The 24,436-nt window shown below is 43.4% G+C and overlaps 1 protein-coding gene across 1 annotated transcript in view; it reads left to right on the top strand.

The window, feature by feature from the left end:
* st18 (ST18 C2H2C-type zinc finger transcription factor) overlaps positions 1-23,994 on the top strand; it is a 194,190-nt gene extending 170,196 nt beyond the window's left edge. Inside the window, exons 15-21 of the mRNA XM_078216977.1 lie at positions 2,956-3,018; positions 3,119-3,202; positions 12,991-13,212; positions 14,690-14,781; positions 16,216-16,319; positions 16,718-16,861; positions 23,854-23,994. Of these exons, the coding sequence (XP_078073103.1) occupies positions 2,956-3,018; positions 3,119-3,202; positions 12,991-13,212; positions 14,690-14,781; positions 16,216-16,319; positions 16,718-16,861; positions 23,854-23,994 (850 nt within the window). The remainder of the gene's footprint in view (positions 1-2,955; positions 3,019-3,118; positions 3,203-12,990; positions 13,213-14,689; positions 14,782-16,215; positions 16,320-16,717; positions 16,862-23,853) is intronic.
* Positions 23,995-24,436: the final 442 nt, after the last annotated feature.

Genomic DNA, 24,436 nt, shown 5'->3' with positions numbered 1-24,436 from the left:
TCAGAAGTCCAATGGTGTATTCTATAGACCAGTGGTGATAACCACAGGTAAGTTTGAATTTCTCAGGCAATTGTTGTGCTCCGGGAACCATCCACAAATGCAATCTAAATCCCAAACTTTGGATGGTTCCAAATCTGTTACTGTAATAGTTACTCAGGAAAGTTAAAAGAATTGAAACCACTTCTAATTTCTGGGTAACTATAGTGCTTGATCACCTTGCTCTCTCCCCAAACCCATATAAACCCCCCACATCCCCAACTACGTCCCCAACTCCCTGACCCTCCACAGGACCCTCTTAGAAACATAGAAAACTACAGCACGAAACAGGCCCTTTGGCCCCACAAGTTGTGCCGAACATATCCCTACCTTTTGGGCATACCTATAACCCTCCATCCTAGTAAGTCCCATGTACTCATCCAGGAGTCTCTTAAAAGACCCTATTGAGTTTGCCTCCACCACCACTGATGGCAGCCGATTCCACTTGCCCACCACCCTCTGTGTGAAAAACTTCCCCCTAACATCTCCCCTGTACCTACACCCCAGCACCTTAAACCTGTGTCCTCTCGTAGCAGCCATTTCCACCCTGGGAAAAAGCCTCTGAGAGTCCACCCGATCTATGCCTCTCAACACCTTATATACCTCTATTAGGTCTCCTCTCATCCTACATCTCTCCAAGGAGAAAAGACCGAGCTCCCTCAGCCTATCTTCATAAGGCATGCCACTCAATCCAGGCAACATCCTTGTAAATCGCCCCTGCACCCTTTCAATCTTTTCCACATCCTTCCTGTAATGAGGCGACCGGAACTGAGCACAGTACTCCAAGTGGGGTCTGACGAGGGTCTTATATAGCTGCGCCATTATCCCCGGACTCCTAAACTCAATCCCTTGATTGATAAAGGCCAGCACACCATATGCCTTCTTAACCACCTCCTCCACCTGCGGGGCTGATTTTAGAGTCCTATGGACCCGGACCCCAAGGTCCTTCTGATCCTCTACAGTACTAAGAGTCTTTCCCTTAATATTGTACTCCTTCATCCTATTTGACCTGCCAAAATGGACCACTATGCATTTATCTGGGTTGAAGTCCATCTGCCACTTCTCCGCCCAGTCTTGCATCCTATCTATGTCCCTCTGTAACTTCTGACATCCCTCAAGACAATCCACAACCCCACCAACCTTCGTCTCGTCGGCAAACTTACCAACCCATCCCTCCACTTCCTCATCCAGGTCATTTATGAAAATGACAAATAGCAAGGGTCCCAGAACAGATCCCTGGGGCACACCACTGGTGACCGACCTCCATTTAGAAAAAGACCCATCTATACACACTCTCTGCCTCCTTTGGGCAAGCTAGTTCTGGATCCACAGGGCAGCAGCACTTTGGATCCCATGCCCTCTCATTTTTTCTAGAAGCCTTGCATGGGGGACCTTATCGAAAGCCTTGCTAAAATCCATATAAACCACATCTACCGCTTTCCCTTTGTCAATGTGTTTAGTCACATTTTCGAAGAACTCCACCAGGCTCGTAAGGCACGATCTGCCTTTGACAAAGCTATGCTGAGTATTCTTGAGCATACTAAACCTCTCAAAATGCTCATAAATCTTGTCCCTCAGGATCTTCTCCATCAGCTTACCAACCACTGAGGTTAGACTCACTGGTCGGTAATTTCCTGGGCTATCCCTATTCCCCTTCTTGAAAATAACCTCTTCTGCCTTCCCCACCCCTGACCACACTTCCCGTCCCAACTAACCCCGAAACTGCCCTCCACAGTCCTGACAACACATCAAATAATCTGACTGTCTCCCCACCCCTGACTACACCCCTACCCCCTTCAACCACAGCCCCACCACATGGCTGCACTCCCCACTTCTCCATCTGTCCTCCATACCTCCTGACTGCCCTCCCATCCCCTGACATAACCTCCATTATCCTGACTATCCCACCAACCCTAACTACCACAGAACCCCTCCCAATGGCCACCTGCTCCCTCCACTGACCACATCCACCTCACTTACCAGCTGGCTCTCCTTTGACACCACGTGGACCACCTCCCCCACTGATCTTCCTTCCCAACCACCTCCACTGACAATCAACTCCACTGACCTCCTGACCTCTCCCATCCTACCCTCTGCCTGCCTTCTCAAAGTGACTGCACCTTTAAAGCTACCTGCTTTATAGTAGCAAGCACTGTAAAAACGTGGGTGTGGCTTCCTTGCCTCCAACTCAGCTGCCCTGAACACAAGGCCTCGGGAAGCTGCTGCACTACACCTTTCTCACCCAGCCCGAGAAAGGAGCGGCTTCATTTTAAGGTAAGCAATCCGACTCTGATTGCCTCTCCACTGAAATTATAGCCCAATGAGGGTGGAATTTTCCATTTCTTGCACAGCCTGCTGGCTGAGATGACAAAACCAATGTGCAGTTTGCCAGCAGCGCAGTCAACTTCTCCCATCAGATAATCCAGCACCCTGTGCAGAAAGAAATCTGGAGGCATGGCCCACGCTGGGAAGCTGGCAGGGCCGGGTGGCTGGAAAAACTTGACAATGCTGGGAATTCTGAGATCAGGGCTCCATAGATAAAACAGGAGCACACCTCCCCCCACCCCGACACAGACACAAGGAACCCTTCCCCCCCCAACATGCACAAGGCAATCCCCCCCCGACGCAGGAAACTCCCCCACACATGTGCCAGGGAAACCCCACCCAACATGCACAAAGGCACCTTCCGCACTGATAAAGAAAACCCTCCCACCAATAAGGGAAAACCTTTCCCAATAGAGCATCCCCCTTGGCATCTTGCTTTATTCATTCAGTGCTCACAATGATACGCTGTGTTCTTAGTAATCTGTTGGAAATGCATTTATTGTCGAATGATAATCCAACAAGTGAAGTCCAATTCATGTCAGTTTTAGTAAACAATATATTTATGTTCAAAATGTTTTTCTCTTCTTACATTAGGTGTCCAACACCTGGTTGCGATGGTTCTGGTCATGTGACTGGAAATTATGCTTCACACAGAAGGTAATTATGGTAACATACTGTGCGACAGAAAGATTGCAGGGCTGTGTTTATCAGCATCAAATATTCCATATGTGAATGTACAATCAATTTTATTTTTCAGCCTCTCTGGATGCCCACGTGCAAAAAAAGGGGGAATTAAACTAACATCCAGTAAGGATGATAAAGAAGACTCTGACTTAGTCAGGTAGGATGAAATACAACTGCCCATTATTAAGAAATTCTGCCAGTTGGTAATGACTTTGACCTTCTTTTTTATTCCTTGGACTGTAAATTGTAGGATCTAATCTATGGATGATGTTTGAGCACGTGTTGCGGATAAGTCATGAGAAATCTTTGTGGATCTTTTTTATCCACAGTGAACTAAAATTTGAAATAAGGTCAGAGCATGTCAGCTGTAGCTCAATAGTAATACATCAGCCTCTGATTCAGGTGGATTGTGGATTCAAGCCCCATTTCAGAGATTTGAGTACTAAAATCTCGGTTAGTAGTAAAGGCCTCGTAAACTGTTGGAGATAATGTCTTTCAGATTAATTTTTAAACTGAGGCCTTGTCCACCCTTTGAGCTGGATGTAAAAGATCCTCTGACACTATTTGAAGAAGCCATGAGATGGAGATGCCGACATTGGACTGGGGCGGGCACAGTAAGAAGTTTCACAACACCAGGTTAAAGTCCAACAGGTTTATTTGGAATCACGTGATATCAAATAAACCTGTTGGACTTTAACCCTGGTGTTGTGAGACTTCTTACTATTTGAAGAAGAGCAAGGAATATATTCCTGGTCAATATTTACCACGCAAAAATAAATCTGTTCACTATTGTATTGTTGTTTGTGGGACCTTGCCTGCAAATTGGCTGCTGCATTTCCTACATTATACTTGTCATTGCATTTTAAATGTAGTCCAATGATTGTAAAGTGTTTTGAAATGTCCTGAGGTTGTGAAAGGTGCTACATAAATGCAGGGCTTCCTTTCTATATATTTAAAATTAAATGTAAAATAACTCCTGCTGCTTATAATGTTTACCTTTCTCCAAGTAGATACTGTAAAAAAATGCACTATGAGAAAATGATTGGCCATGTGTGGATTATGTTGAAGTCACTTTTCCAAGACTGAGTTTCCCTGTGAGTGAATGTTAAGTAACAGCAACAATTTGCATTTATATTATTCCTTGAAGGTAAAAAAAAGTATCCACAGATACTTCACAAGAGAAGTAGACAGATAAGCAGATGGCAAGCCATGTTGAGTGAAGTTGGGAGGGGTGACTGAAAGCTTGATCAAAATAATCATTTTTGAGTAGATTTTTAAAAGTAGAGAAATGGTTTCATGACGGTGTTCTGCCAGTCTCTCAGCAATTGCATCTTTTGGCAATTAACTTGTTAAGCCAATTGCATTGTTAAAGACAGGTAACGATCACTGGCGCAACAACCAAAAGAGTATCAACGGACACAGCTGGAAGATTTGTGTGTGAGGAAGTAGGAGGAGATTTTCATTATACTTAGCTGCTCCGAGAGTTACCTTGCTTAAAGTAAAAGACAAGATTCAGACTTATTCCTTCACCATGTATGATTTTTTTGGAATTGGCATGCTCCAAATACCAAATAATGATGGTGTGGATATAAGGCTGAAGGAGTTTACCTAGCTAATATATGAGGGCGGCACGGTAGCACGGTGGTTAGCACTGCTGCTTCACAGCTCCAGGGACCTGGGTTCGATTCCCAACTTGGGTCACTGTCTGTGTGGAGTTTGCACATTCTCCTCGAGTCTGCGTGGGTGCTCCGGTTTCCTCCCACAGTCCAAAGATGTGCGGGTTAGGTTGATTGGCCACGCTAAAAAAAAAATTGCCCTTAGTGTCCTGAGATGCGATGGTTAGAGGGATTAGTGGGTAAATCTGTAGGGATATGGGGGTAGGGCCTGGGTGGGATTGTGGTTGGTGCAGACTTGATGGGCCAAATGGCCTCTTACTGTACTGTAGGGTTTCTATGATTCTATGATGATTTCTACAAGGCATGGTCATAGAACTTCAAAGATGAGGTAGAGGGCTTTAAAGTCAATGTCTTTTCTGGATAGATTGCTAATGTATACGAGCGATATTGGGACTGGGTAGAATGTGGACTCTGAAGTTCAGCTCCAAGTCCAAGAATCCATCACATCTTTTCTGGTTCAGTTGAAAATTTGATGAGGAAGGAGGATGAAATTGGTACAGAAAAGCTGAGTTTACAATAGATCCAAATGAGTAACAACATTCGGGTGGGATTTTACGGCCTTGCTCGAGCAGAGATTCCCATTGTCGGACCCTCGCCCCCTCTGATTCCGTGCCGGGCGTGGTGGTTGAGCTCTGGCATCTATCTTTTGTTCAGTTGAAAGAAACAATGAATCATTGAGCCAGGTGGCTGATCAGATAGCATGGAGGTAGTAATGGTCATGAGAGGTGGTGAGGTATTAGAGCTACATGCTTCACTATTGATCATGTGCCCATAGATTGTGCCATTACCTGCTGCCTATAGATAAGTAAGAAATGGACTGAAGGTTATGGGGTGGAATTTGGTTATGGCCCAATACCCCCTTTGATCTGGGTAAACCAATTTCCAACTCTGGTACTACAAAGACAGTAAGCCCCTTGTCAGTATATTCAAGGGCTTAAAACCAATTTTAGCCAGGCATCTGAGACATCTCCATAACTCCAGAATGAAGATGGCATAGGACATGTTTCAGGCACTGAAGATCACCATACACTGGATTCATTTGTATCAGTTTTCCACCAAGAAAACAAGCACAGCAAAACTGGTTTCCTCAACTGATTCTGTATCTTTTTACAATTGACATTGAGATTAAAGGTAGGATATGATATGATTGGGATTTAAGGAGGTTGTGTACTGGAGAGGATGAGCTGAAGGTCGTCCTTGCCCTGTGGGATAATCCTGGAGTAGTAGGAGTTTTTGATTGCAGAGAGTGTAACATTGTAATTCTGGACATGTTCGAGACAGATTTGGCAATGAATGAACAGACTGATTGTGTGCCATTTGTTCTCGAAATTTGAATAGATCAGTCCTAAAATTAATAACGCATTATTGTTGTATTAAGCATGCATCCAAAATTTGATGTGACAACTTAACATTCATATAATAAGAGGAAAATAATATAGAATTATACCAAGAAGTGAGGTAAGAATAGAGAATTCTCACTCTCCTTGTCTCCAAACCTCCCTCCCCCCGCCCCTCCCCTCCCCCTGCCCCCACCTTCAGGGCAACCGCCACATTTCTCAGGCAGTCCCTTAACAATCTGTATCTCTGTTCTGTCATTCACACATTCTGATCATTTAATTTACACTTTTAGCACCTTTCTCAGCCTTCTTCATCGTCATTTGCATTTCTTTTGTCCAATTATAGTACCGCTCACCTTCATAGTATAAATCTCGTCTGATTTTCTTTGCTCTCAGCCCTGACGAAGGGTCATTCATACTTGAAACATTAGCTCTATTCTGTCTCCACAGATGTCATGATGTGGAGATGCCGGTGTTGGACTGGGGTAAACACAGTAAGAAGTTTAACAACACCAGGTTAAAGTCCAACAGGTTTATTTGGTAGCAAAAGCCACACAAGCTTTCGGAGCTCTTAGCCCCTTCTTCAGGTGAGTGGGAATTCTGTTCACAAACAGAGCTTATAAAGACACAGACTCAATTTACATTGAGTTTCAATTTACACAGAGTTTCACTGGCTGTCTTGTCTGGAGACAATACACATATTTTTAGCCTGTCTTGATGCTCTCTCCACTCACATTGTTTCGTCTCTTAAAGACTTGATTAGTTGTAAGTATTTGCATTCCAACCATTATTCATGTAAATTGAGTCTGTGTCTTCATAAGCTCTGTTTGTGAACGTAATTCCCACTCACCTGAAGAAGGGGCTAAGAACTCTGAAAGCTTGTGTGGCTTTTGCTACCAAATAAACCTGTTGGACTTTAACCTGGTGTTGTTAAACTTCTTACTGTGTCCACAGATGTTGTCAGACCTGCTGAGATTGTGGTGACCCACTGTAATTACATGTGTATGCCTGGACACACTCATGCTGCACCTGTCCCGAGACTCCTCCCTTTCCACCTGAGCGAGGTATAAAGGTGATGGTTCCTCCTCTTCGCCTCAGTCTGGGCCAGGTTAGCTACAAGGGTGTGCTCCAGTTCTTTGTGAATAAAAGCCTGTTATTTCACTCACTCACTGGAGTCCTCATATCGTAATTGATAGTGCATCAGAGATTTTCCAGCATTTTCAAGTTTCTTTGACCATCATCACTTACAAGACATGTACAGGAAGTGCTGTCTTTTGCAGCATCTTCAGCTCCAGGTTTTACAGTTTGAACTGCAGCTGGTGTCACTGAGGAGCATCTGTGAGGCTGAGAACTGTACAGATAACACATCTCTGGATGTGGTCGCCATGCAGCTTAAGCATGTCCAGAGAGGGAATGGGTAACTGCCAGGCTGTCAAGAAGGATCAGATAGGTAGTGTAGAATCGTCCCTGGAAAACCTCTTGTTCTCCAACCAGTATATATTGTTCTGAATACTGGAGAGAATGAAGATTCCTGTAGGGAATGCAGCCAGAACCAAGTCCATGGCACCACAGCTGTTTCCACTGTGGATGGGGATGGAAACAAATAATGTCAGAGGATTCTATAGTTAAGGTGCTTTTGCAGCAGCAGTCATGAATCCAGGATGGTAAGTTGTTGTCCTTGTGCCAGGGTCAAATATGTCACTGAGCATCTGCAGAGCACTCTGAAAGGGAAAGGTGAAGAGTCAGAGGCCATGATCCATAGCGGTATCAGAGTCAGAAGCTGAAAGAGGGATAAGATCCTGCAGGTGGATTCTAGGAAACTAGAAAAGAGAGCAACAAGCAGGACCCAAAAGGTAATAATCTCTGGATTACTCCCGGGCCACACATTAGTGGATATAGAAATAGGTGGATGGAGCAAACTAATGCATGGGCTAGAGAGATGTTGCTGGAGGGAGGGCTTTAGATTAAATAAAAGCAAAATACTGCAGATGCTGGAAATCTGAAGGGACCGCATTGGGAGCAGTGAATACAGTAGACTAAATTGATTTTGATTTGATTTATTATTGTCACATGTTTTAACATACAGTGAAAAGTATTGTTTCTTGCACGCTATACAGACAAAACATACTGTTCATAGAGAAGGAAATGAGAGAATGCAGAATGTAGTGTTACAGTCATAGCTAGGGTGTGATCAACTTAATGTAAGGTAAGTCCATTCAAAAGTCTGACAGCAGCAGGGAAGAAATTGTTCTTGAGTCGATTGGTACGTGACCTCAGACTTTTGTATCTTTTTCCTGAAGGAAGTAGGTGGAAGAGAGAATGTCCGGGGTGCATGGGATCCTTAATTATGCTGGCTGCCTTGCTGAGGCAGTGGGAAGTGTAGACAGAGTCAATGGATGGGAGGCTGGTTTGAAAAAAAGTACGTAAAATGCTGCTTTATCTGGAAGGGGTGTTTGGAGCCTTGGGCGGTGACAATGGAGATTGCAAAGGGACAGGCGTTACAGCTCCTGATATTCCAAAGAAAGGTGCCATGGGAAGGGGGTGAGGTGTTGGGGGCAATAGAAGAATGGACCAGGGTGTCACAGAGGGAATGGTCCCTGAGGAATGCCAACAGGGGAGGTGAAGGGAAGATGTATTTGGTGATTGAATCATGCTGGATTTAGCAGAAATGATGATGCTTTAAATATGGAGGCCAGTGAGAGCAAGGGGAAGCCTATCATGGTTCTGGGAGGGAAAGGAAAGGGTAAGGGCAGAGGTGTGGGAAACGTGTCGGACATTGTTGATGGCCCTGTCGACCACAGCCGAGGCCTCGACTGGAGTATTCAATACAATTCTGGGCATTATATTTTAGGAAGAATGTACACTTTAAAAAGTATAGAAAAGACTTATGAGAATAATTCCAAGAATAAGGGATTTCAGTTACAATGGATAGATTAGAGACGTTCGAGTTCTTCTCCTTAGAGACTTTCAAAATCATGAGAGATCTACACAAAGCAACTAGAGAAAAAACTGTTCCAGTGTGGAGAGGATCCTCAGCTCAGGAAAAAGGAAGATAAGTCAGAAGCACCGCTGTGGAAGGTAGCATCATTGGGGCAGCTGTAATGGATGCAGAGAAACTGGGAGAATAGGATGGAGCCCTTGCAGGAAGCAGGTGTGAGGAGGTTCAGTCAAGGTAGCTGTGGGAGTCAGTAGGCTTGTAATGAATATTGGTTGACAGTCTATCACCAGAGATAGAGACAGAGAAGTTAAGGAAAGGAAGGGAGGTGTCAGAAATGAACTATGTGAAGATGAGAGAGGGGTAGAACCAAAATTGATTTAATTTTTCCATACGAGAGCACAAAGTAGCACCGACACAGACATCATTGTATAAGAAAAGAGTTGTGGGAGAGAGCCTGAGAAGCACTGGAACAAGGAGTGTTCCACATACCCAACAAAAGGACAGACATTATTGAGACCCATACAGGTTCCCATAGCCACACCTTTTATTCAGAGGAAGTGAGACCAGAGAAATTGTTCAATGGGCGAACAAGTTCAGTCCGGTGGAGGAGGCAGTGGTGGATGGGGATTGTTTGAGCTTCCGTTCAAGGAAGAAGAAGAGAGCCTTTGGACTGTCTGGGGTGGCACGGTAGTTCAGTGGTTAGCACTGCTGCTTCACAGCGTCAGGGACCCAGGTTCGATTCCTGGCTTGGGTCACTGTCTGTGTGGAGTTTGCATGTTCTCATCGTGTCTGGGTGAGTTTCCTCTGGCTGCTCTAGTTTCCTCCCATATTCTGAAAGAGGCGTTGGTTAGGTGCATTGACCTGAACAGGCGCCGGACTGTGGCGACTAGGGGAATTTCACAGTAACTTCATTGCAGTGGTAATGTAAGCCTTACCTGTGACTAATAAATAAAAACTTTAAACTTTTCTGGGGGATGGAAGTATAGAGGGATTGGACCTCCATTGTGACTAGGACCAGGAAATTGGAAATTGTTGAAATGATATAGGGTGTTAGAAGAATCATGAATATAGGTCTGAAGAGACTTGATGGGGAGGAAGAAAATAGAGTCAAGATAGGGAGAGCTGAGTTGTGGGGCAGGAACAGGATTAAACAATGTGACTACTTGGACAGTCCTGTTTGTGGATTTTGGGAAGGAGTTAGAAGCGGGCTGTGTGGGGTTCAGGGACTATGAGGGAAGATCTCCAGAGAAGATGAGGTCAATGACAGTCCTGGAAACAATGGCTTGATGTTCAGCGGTGGAGTCATGGTCTAGGGGGAAGTAGAGAAAAGAGTTTGAGAGTTGGTGCACAGCCTCTGCAAGGTAGCGGTCATTATATCAGACAACAACAACAGCATCTTTGTCAGCTTTAGTCTTGGATTCTTGGGACATTGAGACCAGTTCTGTGGGTGGTGGGGCCTTTACTAGCTAGGCAGATTGCACCTGAACAGAGCCAGAACCAGTTTGCACTATGGGGGAGGATTTAAACTAAATTGGTGAGGTGATGGGAACCAGGCTGTTACTTTAGAAAGAAGACACTAGGTGCACAAAGGATTGGGAGAGACACATAGCAGTAGAGTAAAAAAATAGTAAGGTCTTACAAGGGGTCAGATTAAGAAGTGATACAATGAGATCTAAATTAGGTTTACAGTGCATGTATGTAAAGACCTAAAACTGCAAGTACAGATTACCAAATGGGAATGTGATGCAATAATACAGAAAATAAATTGCAATCAAAATAGAGCAGGACTGCTTCTTAAATATTCCTGGCGACAAGGGCTGGAATTTTCCATTGGAGGTGGGAAGCAGGAGTCAGAATTAATCCCAATGGCAGTGCAGGCAAGTGGGATTTTTACCTCTTGGAAGGGGGACAACCTGGAGTTGAACCTGCTGCGTCTGGCAGAGACAGCAGTGGGTTGATGCCAAAGCTGCCATGTTATAAAGCCCGCATCTCTTCTCAGAAACAATGGAGCAGTTCTTCATATTAATATAAAAAGCTCCTCATCCTCACCCTCTTAATCACCCCGCCCCCTCATTTCTCTTCACTCCGACTCCCATTTCAACCTCCTAATGCGCTTACCCCTTCACCCACCAAACCCCTCACCTCTTAGTCACAAAGCCCCTTTATGCATACCCTGCTTGCCCTACCCCTTCACATCTTAGGCTCTCTTCACATCCATAGAACCATATAATCCCTACAGTGCAGAAAAAGCCATCTGCCTCATCGAGTCTGTGCCGACTCTCCTGAAAGAGCTTCCCACATAGACCCTCCCCTCTACCCCAACCCCGTTACCCAGCGCATTTACCGTGGTCAATCCTGGACATCTTTGGACAGTGGGAGGAAACCGGAGCACCTGGAGGAAACCCATGCAGACACGGGGAGAACATGCAAACTGCACACAGACCAAGGCCGAAATCGAATCCGTGTCCCTGGCACTGTGAAGCAACAGTGCTAACCACTGTGTCACCATGCCACCCTTACCTGCCTCACCTTTATCCCTTCACACTTCCTCTGATACTTACACCCACCCCCTTACATCCACCATCCTAAACCCCTTCGTCCCCTACTCCTTCATCCTCTTCACCTTTCTAACCCCTTTGCCCCCCAGCCCCTATCCATGTCATTCTCCCTTCCCTACCTCCTTCACTTTCTTCACTGTATCACCATGTCCTTCAACTCCCATCCCCTGTAACCCACTCACACAGTATACACTTTATAAAGAGAACTCACATACTCTATAATAATACTGAAAAGCTTGTAAATTGGAAAAAATTAAACCACATCACTTGAAAGGTAGTGGAGAAAACATTGTTCTCTCCAGAAGCTTGTAAACCTGTCAAAACCATCAAACTTACATTCCCTGGGACAGCTGAATAAATAAATTTTACAATACAAATTCAATGAGTGCATTTGGAGGCAGCCTTCAAACAGCTAAACAGATGGCTGTGCTGATCTGCAAAGAATGAATGGGAGCTCGTACATCTGTCGGTATGGTTAAAACCCATGGGATAAAAGGGGCAATGTCAGCATGAACATGATGTTGGCTGTTTGACAGGAAACAAAGTGTAGTAATGATCGGTTATTTTTCAGACTGGAAGAAGATAGTGAGTGGATACATGGCAGATTAAATTTAGTTGTCAAAAATTGTAACATAATGCATTTTGGTAGGATGAACTGGGAGAGGCAATAGAGAATGAAGGATGAATTTCTGAAGGGTGTAGGAACCTAGACATTATTTGTACACATTGTTGAAGGAAATAGGGAAAGTTGAGAAAGTTGCTACGGAGACATGCAAGATCCTGGGCTTTGTCAATAGTGGCATCGAGTATTAAAGGTTATGATGACGCTTTATAAGCCAGTGGTTGTGCCTTGACAGGAGTATTCAATACAATTCTGGGCATTGTACTTTAGAAAGAATGTACACTTTAAAAAGTGCAGAAAAGATGAGAATAATTCCAAGAATGAGGGATTTCAGTTACAATGGATAGATTGAAGACGTTCAAGTTGTTCGCCTTAGAGATTTTCAAAATCATGAGCGGTCTACACAAAACAGCTAGAGAAAAACTGTTCCAATCTTTGGAAGGATCAGGAACTAAAGGACAGTAATTTCAGATGAATGAATTTATGCTGAGATGAATAAAAGCTTTTTTATGTGGTGACTGGTTAAGATCTGGAATGCACTGGCTGAAAGTGTGATAGAGGCAGATTGTGGCTTTCAAAAGGAAAGTGAATCAACAGTCAAAGAGATACAGTTTGCAGAGCTGTGGTGATGGCTGGGGATTGGGACTAGCTCTGTGCAGCTCTTTCAGAGAATGGCATGGACATGACAAACTGAATAGAGTCCTTTTGTGCTATAACGATTCTATGATTGTATAGTAACTCTTTTCTGCATGTGACCTGATGCCATGGTCCATAGATATGATGATTTACAGCGCATTGTTACTGTCTTCCTAAGGTGCCCAGTGATAGGTTGTGATGGGCAAGGTCACATATCTGGCAAGTACTCATCACATCGCAGTGCATCAGGTTGCCCTTTAGCTGCTAAGAGACAGAAGGAGGCTTCTCTGAATGGATCCCAATTCCCATGGAAATCTGGCAAAGCTGAAGGTACAACTTGCCCTACACCAGGCTGTGATGGATCTGGTCATATCAATGGCAGTTTTGTCACTCATAGAAGGTTAGTGTGGAAGCATTCTTCTTGTTACGCCTGTAGTAAAAATGTACTTACATTGTAGCCATATTTGTAATGTTTGGATTCAGATTGGAGGACTTGTCCTGCATTATACTTGCTACTTTGATGCAAATTAATTAATCCATTTGTAATTTTTAAAAGATGTTTTTCATTCAAAATACTGTAACATGTGACCAAATTAAGAAGTTTAAAAATAAATTATATTTGCTTCATTTTTAAGCAGTGAGTTATAATACAAAGCAGATTAAAATAAATGAGAGCGATAACAAGAGGCAAACAGTGCTATGATCTGAGTTAAGTTACATTTTCAGACTGGTGCTGTTTCCTTGCAAACACTTAACACACTAATACTTCTGTGCACTTTTTCAACCCATGCATCAACCTGTTAACTTCAAATTCATTTGCTGGAAAATATAGCCCCTTTTCTAATGAATTGAACATGAGGACTCAACTATTTATGTAGCCATTCAAGCTGAATGCAGAATAATAGGGGGCAATTCTCCCATCCCACCGCGCTCAGATTTGGTTCTGCCAAGATCACTTAGCTCTGAGCTTCATTTACAGCCTTGAGCCAACTATGGGTAAAAATGTTGAATTTCAGAGGTGCGGTGCAAGCGACCTCCCTCAATATCAAGGCAGCATTTGACCAAGTGCAGCATCAGACCAAGTGCAGCATCAAGGAGCTCTAGTAAAATTGATGCCAATTGAAGTGACTCCACCGACCAGAGGCATACCTAGCACAAAGGAAGATGGTTGTGGTTGTTAGAGCGCAATCATTTTCGCCATAAGACATCACTGCAAGAGCGAATGTCCGAGACTGAACCGAGTGCATCTTCACCTCACAGGCTGCAGTGTTTCAAGAAGGCAACTCGCCACCACCTTCTCAAGGGCAATAAATGCTGGTCTTGCTAACAATGTTCACAGCCCATCAATGAAGAAAGAAAAAAAGTGAAGTACCAATTTTGTAAAATGTCAGGATATGAACTGGACGTAACATTATCCAATTTTAAACGTGTCTAATTTGGTTATATATTAGTTCAAAAGTATTCTTAGTTCATTTTTCATCAGCCTAAGATTAAAGCCTAGAAATTGCAGCAGTCAATGACTCTTTAATGTATTTCTATGATAGTCTTCGGATTTTATTTTGAAGTAAATGGTTTAATGCATCTCTTAAAACAGCAGCGATGTGTCAACCAATCACTTTTGTTTTTGCAAATGGTAATTTCTAACTTTAAGTGACTCTAAATTGATTTGTGCTTGAGATCATTGACACCCACAGCTGAAAGGCATGTGTCCCTTAATTGGAACCACTGCTTGATGCAGAGGTACTTGTGTATCTGCAGCACAGTACTCAGCATTTCAGTATACATTGTGCAACGTCTTAAGTAGCTGCACTTAACTGAATTTCTTTCCTTAAAAGGAACAGAAAATGGTTTTTGTCATCATGTTTTTGTGTTTCCAGTTTGTCAGGCTGTCCCCGGGCCTCCCTAGCTCTAAAGAAAGGCAAACTATCAGGTGATGAATTGATGACCATCAAGCTCAGGGCAAGCAGCGGTAAGAACAAGCATTAATTCTGATCAGAAGACATAAGCCATCCAATTAGAATTAGTTTATTCAACTTAAGGACATTATCTCAGGTACATAGCCTCTCCTATTCCTATCTAGCACGCCACTTTATCACCGGTTTTCTACATAATCTCTATCTTCCTACACTCGAATTTCATACTTGTTCTTTTATAATATAAATTTGACCATTTGCTTATCGAAATTCATGGCATTCTTTTACTGATCTCATGGATACAAAACTTACTCCAATCCTTAACTCTCTGGGTTCCATGTGATGGACCTGTCTCCTTCTCCTCCTGTATTCCCTCCCATGTTAACAACACAATGGACTGTAGCAGTTCAGAAAGCAGCTCACCACCTTCTCAAGCAATTAGAAATGGGCAATAAATGCAGGCCCAGCTACATCCCGTGACAATTTTTAAAAGTCAATGGGCAGTAGTGGTTGTGGTGTGCTATGCTTCACTCATGTTGCTGTGGTAACATGCATGTTGTAGTCTGGAGTTATGGACAGTGATGGTAGAGGCCTCAACATTCTTTCCATCACATAGCTGACCAGCATTCTCCCCCACTCTTACCATCTTCCATTGGTATATGTTGGAAGCATTTGCAGGTTGATACTCAACCTGTTTGGCCACCTTCCTTAGCCATCAAGGGTGGGACTCAAACCCAGAAACACTACCCACTGCACGATGAGACCTCCTCGATTGGTAACGAGGGAAATGTAATGCTACAACAAAAACTAACATCTATATAGTGCTGTAAAAGTTGGAAAATCTCCCAGGCATGCCACAGTAGCAGATAACAAGGCATTGCAGAGTCAAAGAGGGAGAGACAAGGAGCTTGATTTAAAGCTTGATCAGTGAGTTGTGTTAAAGAAGTAAAGAGAGGGGAAGGAGCAGAGGAGTTCAGAAATGCAATCAAAACCCAAGAGGGAGGTTTTAAAACCACCCATCAGCCAGAAATGGCCCACCTCAACAAAAAGTCAGTGGCACAGTTGAGTGGGGATTCCTGTATCCCTAAACCCCTCAGTTGGTGGGTACATCATTGTTGGCAGGTCTCACCAAAATTGGGAAACAGTGGTGATGTACTTGGGGCGTACTTGGAAATCCAAATCCTTAGTTCAGTCTGGACCCCGAAGAAAGTACGTAACTTTGGTCAGCATTTTGGTTCCCTTTGAGGGGTTTTCGAGGGGTTGGTGGGGGGAATTGGGCACCCCTTCCTAGTCCTGACAGTGAACAAACATTCCTATATCTCATAGGGGAAAACGAGCTGCAGATTAAGGGACCTCCCCCACTCACACACATCTCAATGAAATCAGCACTGCACCAAAGCTAAATTTAAGAAGTGACATATTCTTTCAACATGTACACCATCTATGAGTATATTCCATATCAATAAATGTCATGCCTTTATTTTCTGTAGGAGCTGAAAATGATGAGGAAATCAATCATTTGGATGATGAGATTAAGGAGCTGAATGAATCAAATTTAAAAATGGAAGCAGATATGATAAAACTCCAGACACAGGTAATATTAACCAGTACTGGAACTGAACATAACACCAGAAACCATTTAATGCATTTTTGCCGGACAGATAGAAGTGGTTTCTATGAAGAAGTGGATTTTCTACACAAGATTACCGTTTACTCTTACCCAAAATAATGCTATAAACTTAGTTCCCTCCTTTAACTGTTTGAATCTATTTCCCCATTTCTTGTTCCAAAGTGTTGAATAAATACTACATCTTTATGGATTATCTGATTCCCACATCAATAAACTCAACTTGACATACTAGCTAATTCTCTAGATTAATAAGTGCAAGCGTCTTAGTGCTACATTGTAAGTAATAAATCAAAGCTGTATTTCTGTGAAATTTGCAAAACGCCCATTATGTAATTAAAGAAAAATTATTTCCAAATTTTTAGATTACTTCCATGGAGAGCAATTTGAAAACAATTGAGGAGGAGAATAAACTAATTGAGCAGCACAATGAGAGTTTGTTAAAGGAATTAGCTGGTCTGAGTCAGGCCCTTATTAACAGCCTCGCTGACATCCAACTCCCACAAATGGTAAGATATCAAATAAGTAACTGAAACTAAAACATTTTTGAACAGCATAATGACGATGAAAATGTGAATATTTATGACCCCTTAAATCAATCTTTTTAACTGATATGCTTTGTGATGTCATTGCGAGATTTCAGACTTTTTAAAAGTATATATCTGTCGCTCATTTATCCCTGTAAAGTTAAAAATAAAATAAAAGCAAACTAAATTAAATAATAGATTATTTCTATATATGCTTCTGCCACAGACATGTTAATTATTGGGTGCTGCTAATAGAATAGAATTAAACAACAGTTAGACTATATTGCCTGGATTTTCACTCCCAGGTTGGGATCGCAGAGGACATTTCCCGGATCTGCAAAGCCAACCCGGGATAAAGTGCCCCAGAAGCTGGGATTTTTGTTGCTGGGTGGCAGGGTTTTCTGAGAATCTCGCTGGCAACCATAGAATGAGTGCAGAGGCACCGCAATTTGTCAAAGTTTAAGAAAGCAAACATTCTTCCAGCCTTCACCGCTCACATTCCCTCGTCCTTCAGACACTTCATATGCCCCATCCACGTCAACCTCTATCACATCATACCCTGTACCCACTCCCCCCAGGCCTATCATACCCTGCATGCCAACTTATGCCCCTTTTCACACTCCATAACCCCTCATACCCTCCAAGTCAATCTATGCCCCTCAACACCAAAATGGGCCTTTATAGATCAATGCCAATTCACACCTACCATGCCACCTCACCTGGTATCCAACATTGGCAAATCTCAGTTGACATGAAGAAATGAAATAAAATAAAGTTCTAAGTGCTTATAGCATTCTTCAATATATTAAAAAAACACTTATTCATAAAAACACATTCATTATATTTAAATTGTTTCAGTGACATAAACTCTTATAAGAATAAACATTTCATTCAAGTGCATAATCTCTGGTCCGAAGAGTCTATAAGCACTTGGAGTTGTCAATCAAACTATGAAATGGAATGCATCCTGTGAATAATAGGAAGTTGTGAAATCAGTCCTGCAGCATTAATCCGGTAATGATAACCCTCAGGCCTATGTCAACGGGCAAAGTGAAAGCGCAAACATTTTTTTTAAACACCAAGCTATTTGTTTCAAAGATTTAAAGGGCAAGAGTTTCAAATGAGTTGGCAGCTTGGCAGACACTTTGGATAGTTGCCTTTGGTAGTTCTAACAGCTCTCTTGATAGTTCCAATGGGTTTATGAACTTTATATGCACATTCATGTCCAATTTTAACTGTCCCAAGGGGGCAATTTCATGTCCAATTTTAACTGTCCCAACTCCACATCAATTTTAACTGTCCCAAGGGGCACCTTACCTCTCCAAAAGGTGTCCTGAGACCATATCCAAAAGGTAACTTACCTCTTTTAAAAAAAAGCATACCCCATGAGGAAGATCTTGAGCCCATGTTTGTCGTCTGCGTGATCAACACTGGGGCTCAGAATCCGGCAGAAGCCAAAAGTCACAAATCTCGCTGGCAAGATTGCAAATTCCAATTTTCATGTCCCCCATCGGCGGCGTCATCAGTGCCCATAATGGGCGTGAAGCTGATTTAAATACAGATTAACATTTGAATCTGATTAGCCCACCCCCCTCTGCATATTGAACCCTCCCCCCACCCTCCCCCCCATCACTACCACCACTGTATATTGACACATGATGTCATTTTGGCATGGTTTACAGAAGGTTCCCGAGATGTGAACCTGCCGTGGGGGTCTCCCCGGGAGGCATAAAGGTAAGTATAGCACCCAGGGGAGAGCACATGGCAGGGAGTGACCTGGCAATACACCTAGCAACCTGGCAGTGCCAACCTGTCCCAAGTGATGGATCCCAGTGAGTGAGTCATTGGGGAGGGAGGGGGATTCATTTAGAATTAGTTGTGGGCCTGGAACGGATGGAGGAACAGGGGATGCCGGCGATGGCGTTGAGGTTGTGGGGGATGGTGGGAGGTGGGTACCGGCTCCAACTGTGGAGTGTGAGGAGAAGATGGAAGGGGATGATCAGGAGGGGGGGTGGGAAGGAATGATGATCGCGAGACAGGAAGAGTCGATGATTGCCGAACATGTCCCAGGTAGGGACATGTTCGGCACAACTTTGTGGGCTGAAGGGCCTGTATTGTGCTGTAGTTTTTATATGGATGGGGCGTGGAAGATACTAATCATCTTGCGGGGGAGGAGCGGGGGTTGGGCAGGAGAGAGGTGCCAACTTCAATCGGGGCTGGGGACAGGAGCCCCTGAGACATACGTGGTGGGCTGGACAGGGGGTTTATTCATGTTCCGATGGAGTGCCTTTAAAGATGGTGCCTCGATCTCAGTGCAGCTGGGCTTTGCTGGCATGTTGAGGCCCCACCTTCCTGCATGTCAGTGTGCAACACACCCCTTGAATTTTTTGTGTTCCCTATTAGGTCCAATCTGCATAAATTGTGTTTCCTACTCCTGGCTAACGAAAATCAGGCATGACTGGAGGCAGCTGCTGTTTTGTACAGACAGTTCCTCAGAATACTGTCCTCAACACAACCATCTTCAGCTTCTTCGATGACCTTCCTTCCATCATGAAGTCAGAAGTGGGGATGTTTGCTGATGCTTGGACAATGCACAGCACCATTCATGACTACTCAGTCCATGTCCAAATGAAGCAAAACCTGGATAATATCCAGATTTGGGCTGAGAATTAGCAAGTAACATTTGTGCCACACAAATGCCAGGCAATGACTATCTTCAACAAGAGAGAACCTAACCATCACCCCTAGACATTCAATGGTATTACCATTGCTGAATCCCCCACTATCAATATCCTTGGGTTTACCATTGATCAGAAATTGACCTGGACTAACTGTATAAATACTGTCGTTACAAGAGCAGAACTGAAGTTCGGAACCCTGCAGCAGGTAACTCATCTCCTGACTCCTCAAAGCCTGTCCACCATCTACAAGGCACAATTCAGGAGTGTGATGGAATACTCTCCACTTGCATGGAGGAGTACAGCTTCAGCAACACTCAAGAATATAGACACCATCCTATTTAATTGGTACCCCATTCAAAGAAATTCATTCCCTTCACCACCAATGCACAGTGAATTGTGTGTACTCTTTACAAAATGCCCTGCAGGACTTCATCAAGGCTCCTTAAGCAGCACATCTTAAATGCAATTTAGATGGACAAGGGCAGCAGACACATGGGAACTGCATCACCTGGAAGTTCCCCTCGAAGTCACTCACCATCCTGACTTGGAAATATATCACCGTTCCGTCACTGTCAATGGGTCAAAATCCTGCAACTCCCTCTCTGTCAGCATTCTGGGTGCACCCATTCACAATGACAGAGAAGTTCTCCATCATTGAGGAAATCAAGCCTGTGGCCAAGTTTTTCCGGCCCTCCCACAGTGGCAGAACACACTGGAAAAGCAGGGATTCTGAGATAAAAACGGTGCCCAAATCCCAAAGATATGTATAAGAATCCCCCACTATCCCCCCCAGCTCTCCCCCAAACTGATATGGGGACCGCAAACCATAGAGATTGACAACACCCCACAAGCCCCACATTGAGACACCCTTCCCAGCCTTGTTTTTCAGCCCCCAGGACCTCCAGGCATCATTGCTCCCCTGGCACGGTCATCGCGACTGGTTTTCGCTTTTGAAAATACATTGTGGGCGGATGCAATGATGTAGAACCCTTTAATTATATTAAAATGTATTCAAATTCATGGAATCAGGTTCACACCCTCACCAGCGCAAATCCTGTTTCGGCCCTCTCGTGAGATTTAGCAGCCATAACAGGAATTGTGTCCATGGCGAATGGGGCCATTATATCTTGCCCACTATGTTTATTCTTTGCTGTATTTAATTGGAGGACATTTTTACCCATTTAATGTCAGACAACCGGTCTGCCGCAGCAGTTTAGAGACAACAAAGGGGGTGAGAGAGTTGTTGGTGAGGTAGAGCTCAGTGTGATAGCACACATGTAGATTCTGACATTGTGTTTTGGGTGATACCACTGATAGGCAGCATGTAGATGAAAAATAAGAAGGGATGAAGGAGAGATCCCGAGGGGGACATGAAAAGTAACAGTGCAGAAACAGGAAGTGAAACCATCACAAGTGACTCTCTGGCTGTGACTCGATAAATAAGAACAGAATCAGGCGACTGCAGTCCACCCAGCTAAATAATAGAGTAGAGGCATTGGAGGAAGGGGGGTGTGATTAATCTTGTTAAAGACTGCAAACAGCTCAAAAATAAGCACTTTTTTCTACTACAAGAGTCCAACAGGTTTATTTGGAATCACGAGCTTTCAAAGTGCTGCACCTTCATCAGGTGAGTCACTAGCAGTGCTCTGTAATTCCAAATAAACCTGTTGGACTTTAACCTGGTGTTGTGAGACTTCTTACTGTGCCTACCCCAGTCCAGTGCTGGCTTCTCCACATCATTACTACAAGAGTGAAATACTGTGGATGCTGTAAATCTTTAATGAAAATAATAAATGCTGGAAGTACTCGGCAAGTCTGTCAGCTTCTGTGGAGTGAGAGAGAAAGGCTAGAATTATCCAGCACACTGGCAGGATCTTTTGGTCCTGCTGACAGCGCCCCCTGCCATGTGTTTCCTGACTGGACAGGAATTCCGGTGACAGCAATGGGACCAGATGATCCCACCACCAGCCAAAAGTGGGCCCCTTCCACTGCCACAAAACTCACGGCGAGTTGTGTGGAAAATCCTGTCCAAACAGTGTCAATATTTCAGTTTGATGACCTTTCAGTTCTATTTGTGTAACATTTTATTGGTCCAACTGATACTAATAGCATGTAGATAGAATAAAGGAGGAAATACAACACAGTGAGGTTGTGGGTCTCGATTTTATCAGAGCCATCCTGAAGCCCCCAACAACACCACAAGAGTGCCCACTACAATATTAAATGGGAAGTCATTTAATGGGCATTTTAGTGGACTCGGTGTAGCAAAATTCTAAACGTATTTGTAAAGGTGAATTTATAATCTTGTTACAACTCGAATCTAAGGGAATCTAACACCCTGCTCGTAAGCATGTTCTTTAAAATTGGAAAAGTGACTTTCAATTCAAATAGCTCCCCAAAGTCTGTTCAGGGTCACAACCTCAATATCTAGTTATCGTACAAAGCAGAAACTTTTAGATTTTTTGGTTGCCCTGCAATGATGATTACTGACCTGGGAAGTTCAATGCCAATTTGCAGAAGACAATGTTGGCAACTTCCTCAGAACTGCTGCTGCTACGCCAGTGTAATTTCTGGAGATGGTATGGCATTAGAATGTGGGGAAACGCCAAGAAAATTCCCATTAATGTCAGCCAATCAAAGGAAAATAACACAATTACGGAAAATGTCCCTGGTGGTCTCCTGAATTCCTTCCGTAACTTTGGCAGGAAACTGGCAAAGTGACATAAATAATTGAAAATGGCCTGGCTGCAATTTCCTGGAGGCTAGCGAGGGATCCTGCTGATTCTCCACTGAGAACACAAAGCAATGTATTTTATTAGTAGAAAGCAACAGAAATAACATACTAGCAATTCAGCAAATATAGAAATTTGAAGAGTTCTCCGAACCCCTGGTGTTCCTCTATGGACCTCTTGAGGACAGTTTGACATTCTGTGGTACAAATATATGAGACACAGCTTGATCAACACCTTGGTGGTGGTGAGCTGTCAATGGGAGCTCAATCAGTGCCAAGAGCAACACATCGACTCAGGGAGAAATGTGATGGGACATTGACCACAAATGCTCCTTGCTTCTTGTTATGAGTTTTCTTGATGCAGTTATTGTCCATGGCCATCTTTCCCCAGGTCATCTGCAACTCAAAAAAAACCAGGTCGACCAAAAACCTTGGATCAGTCAATTAAAAGATTCCTGATGGTTGGCACCCACTATGAGGATTAGCTCTGTGCTGTTTAAGGCAGAGATGCATCAGAAATTAAGAGAAGAACAAAAGGCAAACCACAAAGGGAGGTTATTTTTAGGGGAAGAATGTATTACATTTGATTTATTATTGTCACACATATTAGTATACAGTGAAAAGTATTGTTTCTTGCGCACTATACAGACAAAACATACCGTTCATAGAGAAGGAAAGGAGAGGGTGCAGAATGTAGTGTTACAGTCATAGCTAGGTTGTAGAGAAAGATCAACTTAATGCAAGGTAGGCCCATTCAAAAGTTTGATGGCAGCAGGGAAGAAGCTATCCTTGAGTCGGTTGCTACGTGATCTCAACGGAAAAAGGTGGAGGAGAGTTTGTCCGGGATGCATGGGGTCCTTGATTATACTGGCTGTTTTTCTGAGGCAGTGGGAAGTGGCGATAGAGTCAGTGGATGGGAGGCTGGTTTGCGTGACGGTCTGGGCTTCGTTCGTGACTCTTTGTAGTTTCTTGCAGTCTTGGTCCAAACTTGGTCAGAGCATTTGCTTTATGAACTGCAGAAATAGTGGCCGGGTAATGTGTAACCTTCGTTAATGGTCAGTGGCGACATGGTGGCATAGTGGTTAGCACTGCTGCCTCACAGCGCCAGGGACCCGGGTTTGATTCCCGGCTTGGGTAACTGTGCGGAGTCTGCATGTTCTCCCTGTGTCCGTCTGGGTTTCCTCCGGGTGCTCTGGTTTCCTCCCACAGTCTGAAGGACATGCTGGTTAGGTGGATTGGCCATGCTAAATTCTCCCTCAGTGTAACCCGAACAGGTGCTGGATGTGACGACTGGGGGATTTTCACAGTAACTTCATTCATTGCATGTGTTAATGTAAGCCAACTTGTGACACTTATAAACAAACTTTAAACTTTACTTTCTATATCCCAGGTTAGATTCAAATAGAAATCAAATCATTTGCCAAATGTGCCACACCTCAGTGTCCATTCAGTGCATTACCTTCTATTTTTTAAAGAAATCTTGACAATTTTTTGAATATGTACACTATGCCCTTAAATGTGAATTGCCTATTAATCATGTTAAATGTGAATTTTTCACTTAGGAGCCAATCAGCGAGCAGAATTTTGATTTGTATGTGAACACTTTGACTGACATGTACAGCAGTTTGGAGAGGAATTACACCCCTGAAAGCAAGGCCCTTCTGGAAAGCATAAAGCAAGCAGTAAAGGGTATTCAGGTGTGAAACTTGTCCACGCCATGCTTATGGCATTTTTTATTCATAGACAGTACACTTCAGCTTCAAGTGTTTGTCGCACATGTATTAGTGGCCTGTCTTAGGAAATGCAAAAAATATATATATTTACTACAGCCACATCACAACACGAAACAATATCCTTTCTTTATGGGCACACCTCGAAGGTATCATAAACAAAAGCAAAGTATTATACATTGAAACAAAGTAAAATACTGTTTGTTAATACTCTATGTTGCAGAGTTACAGGCCCCTCATGAAGCAAATTAAAGGCTAATTTCTGTGGTATAACTGTCATATTAATTACAAAAAAAAAGCAGCCTTGAAATTATGCAGTGATAGCATATGAACACTTAACATGTTTGTGTAAAATGCTCTCTCTGCTATTTCAGCAGAGGTGTTAACCCATTTAATCTAAATGGTTTCAGAACCT

This window comes from Mustelus asterias, chromosome 7 (genome assembly GCF_964213995.1).
Source record: "Mustelus asterias chromosome 7, sMusAst1.hap1.1, whole genome shotgun sequence".
Lineage (NCBI taxonomy): Eukaryota > Metazoa > Chordata > Chondrichthyes > Carcharhiniformes > Triakidae > Mustelus > Mustelus asterias.
Note: the sequence above shows the minus strand (reverse complement) of the source record. Positions and strands in the feature narration are given on the sequence as shown.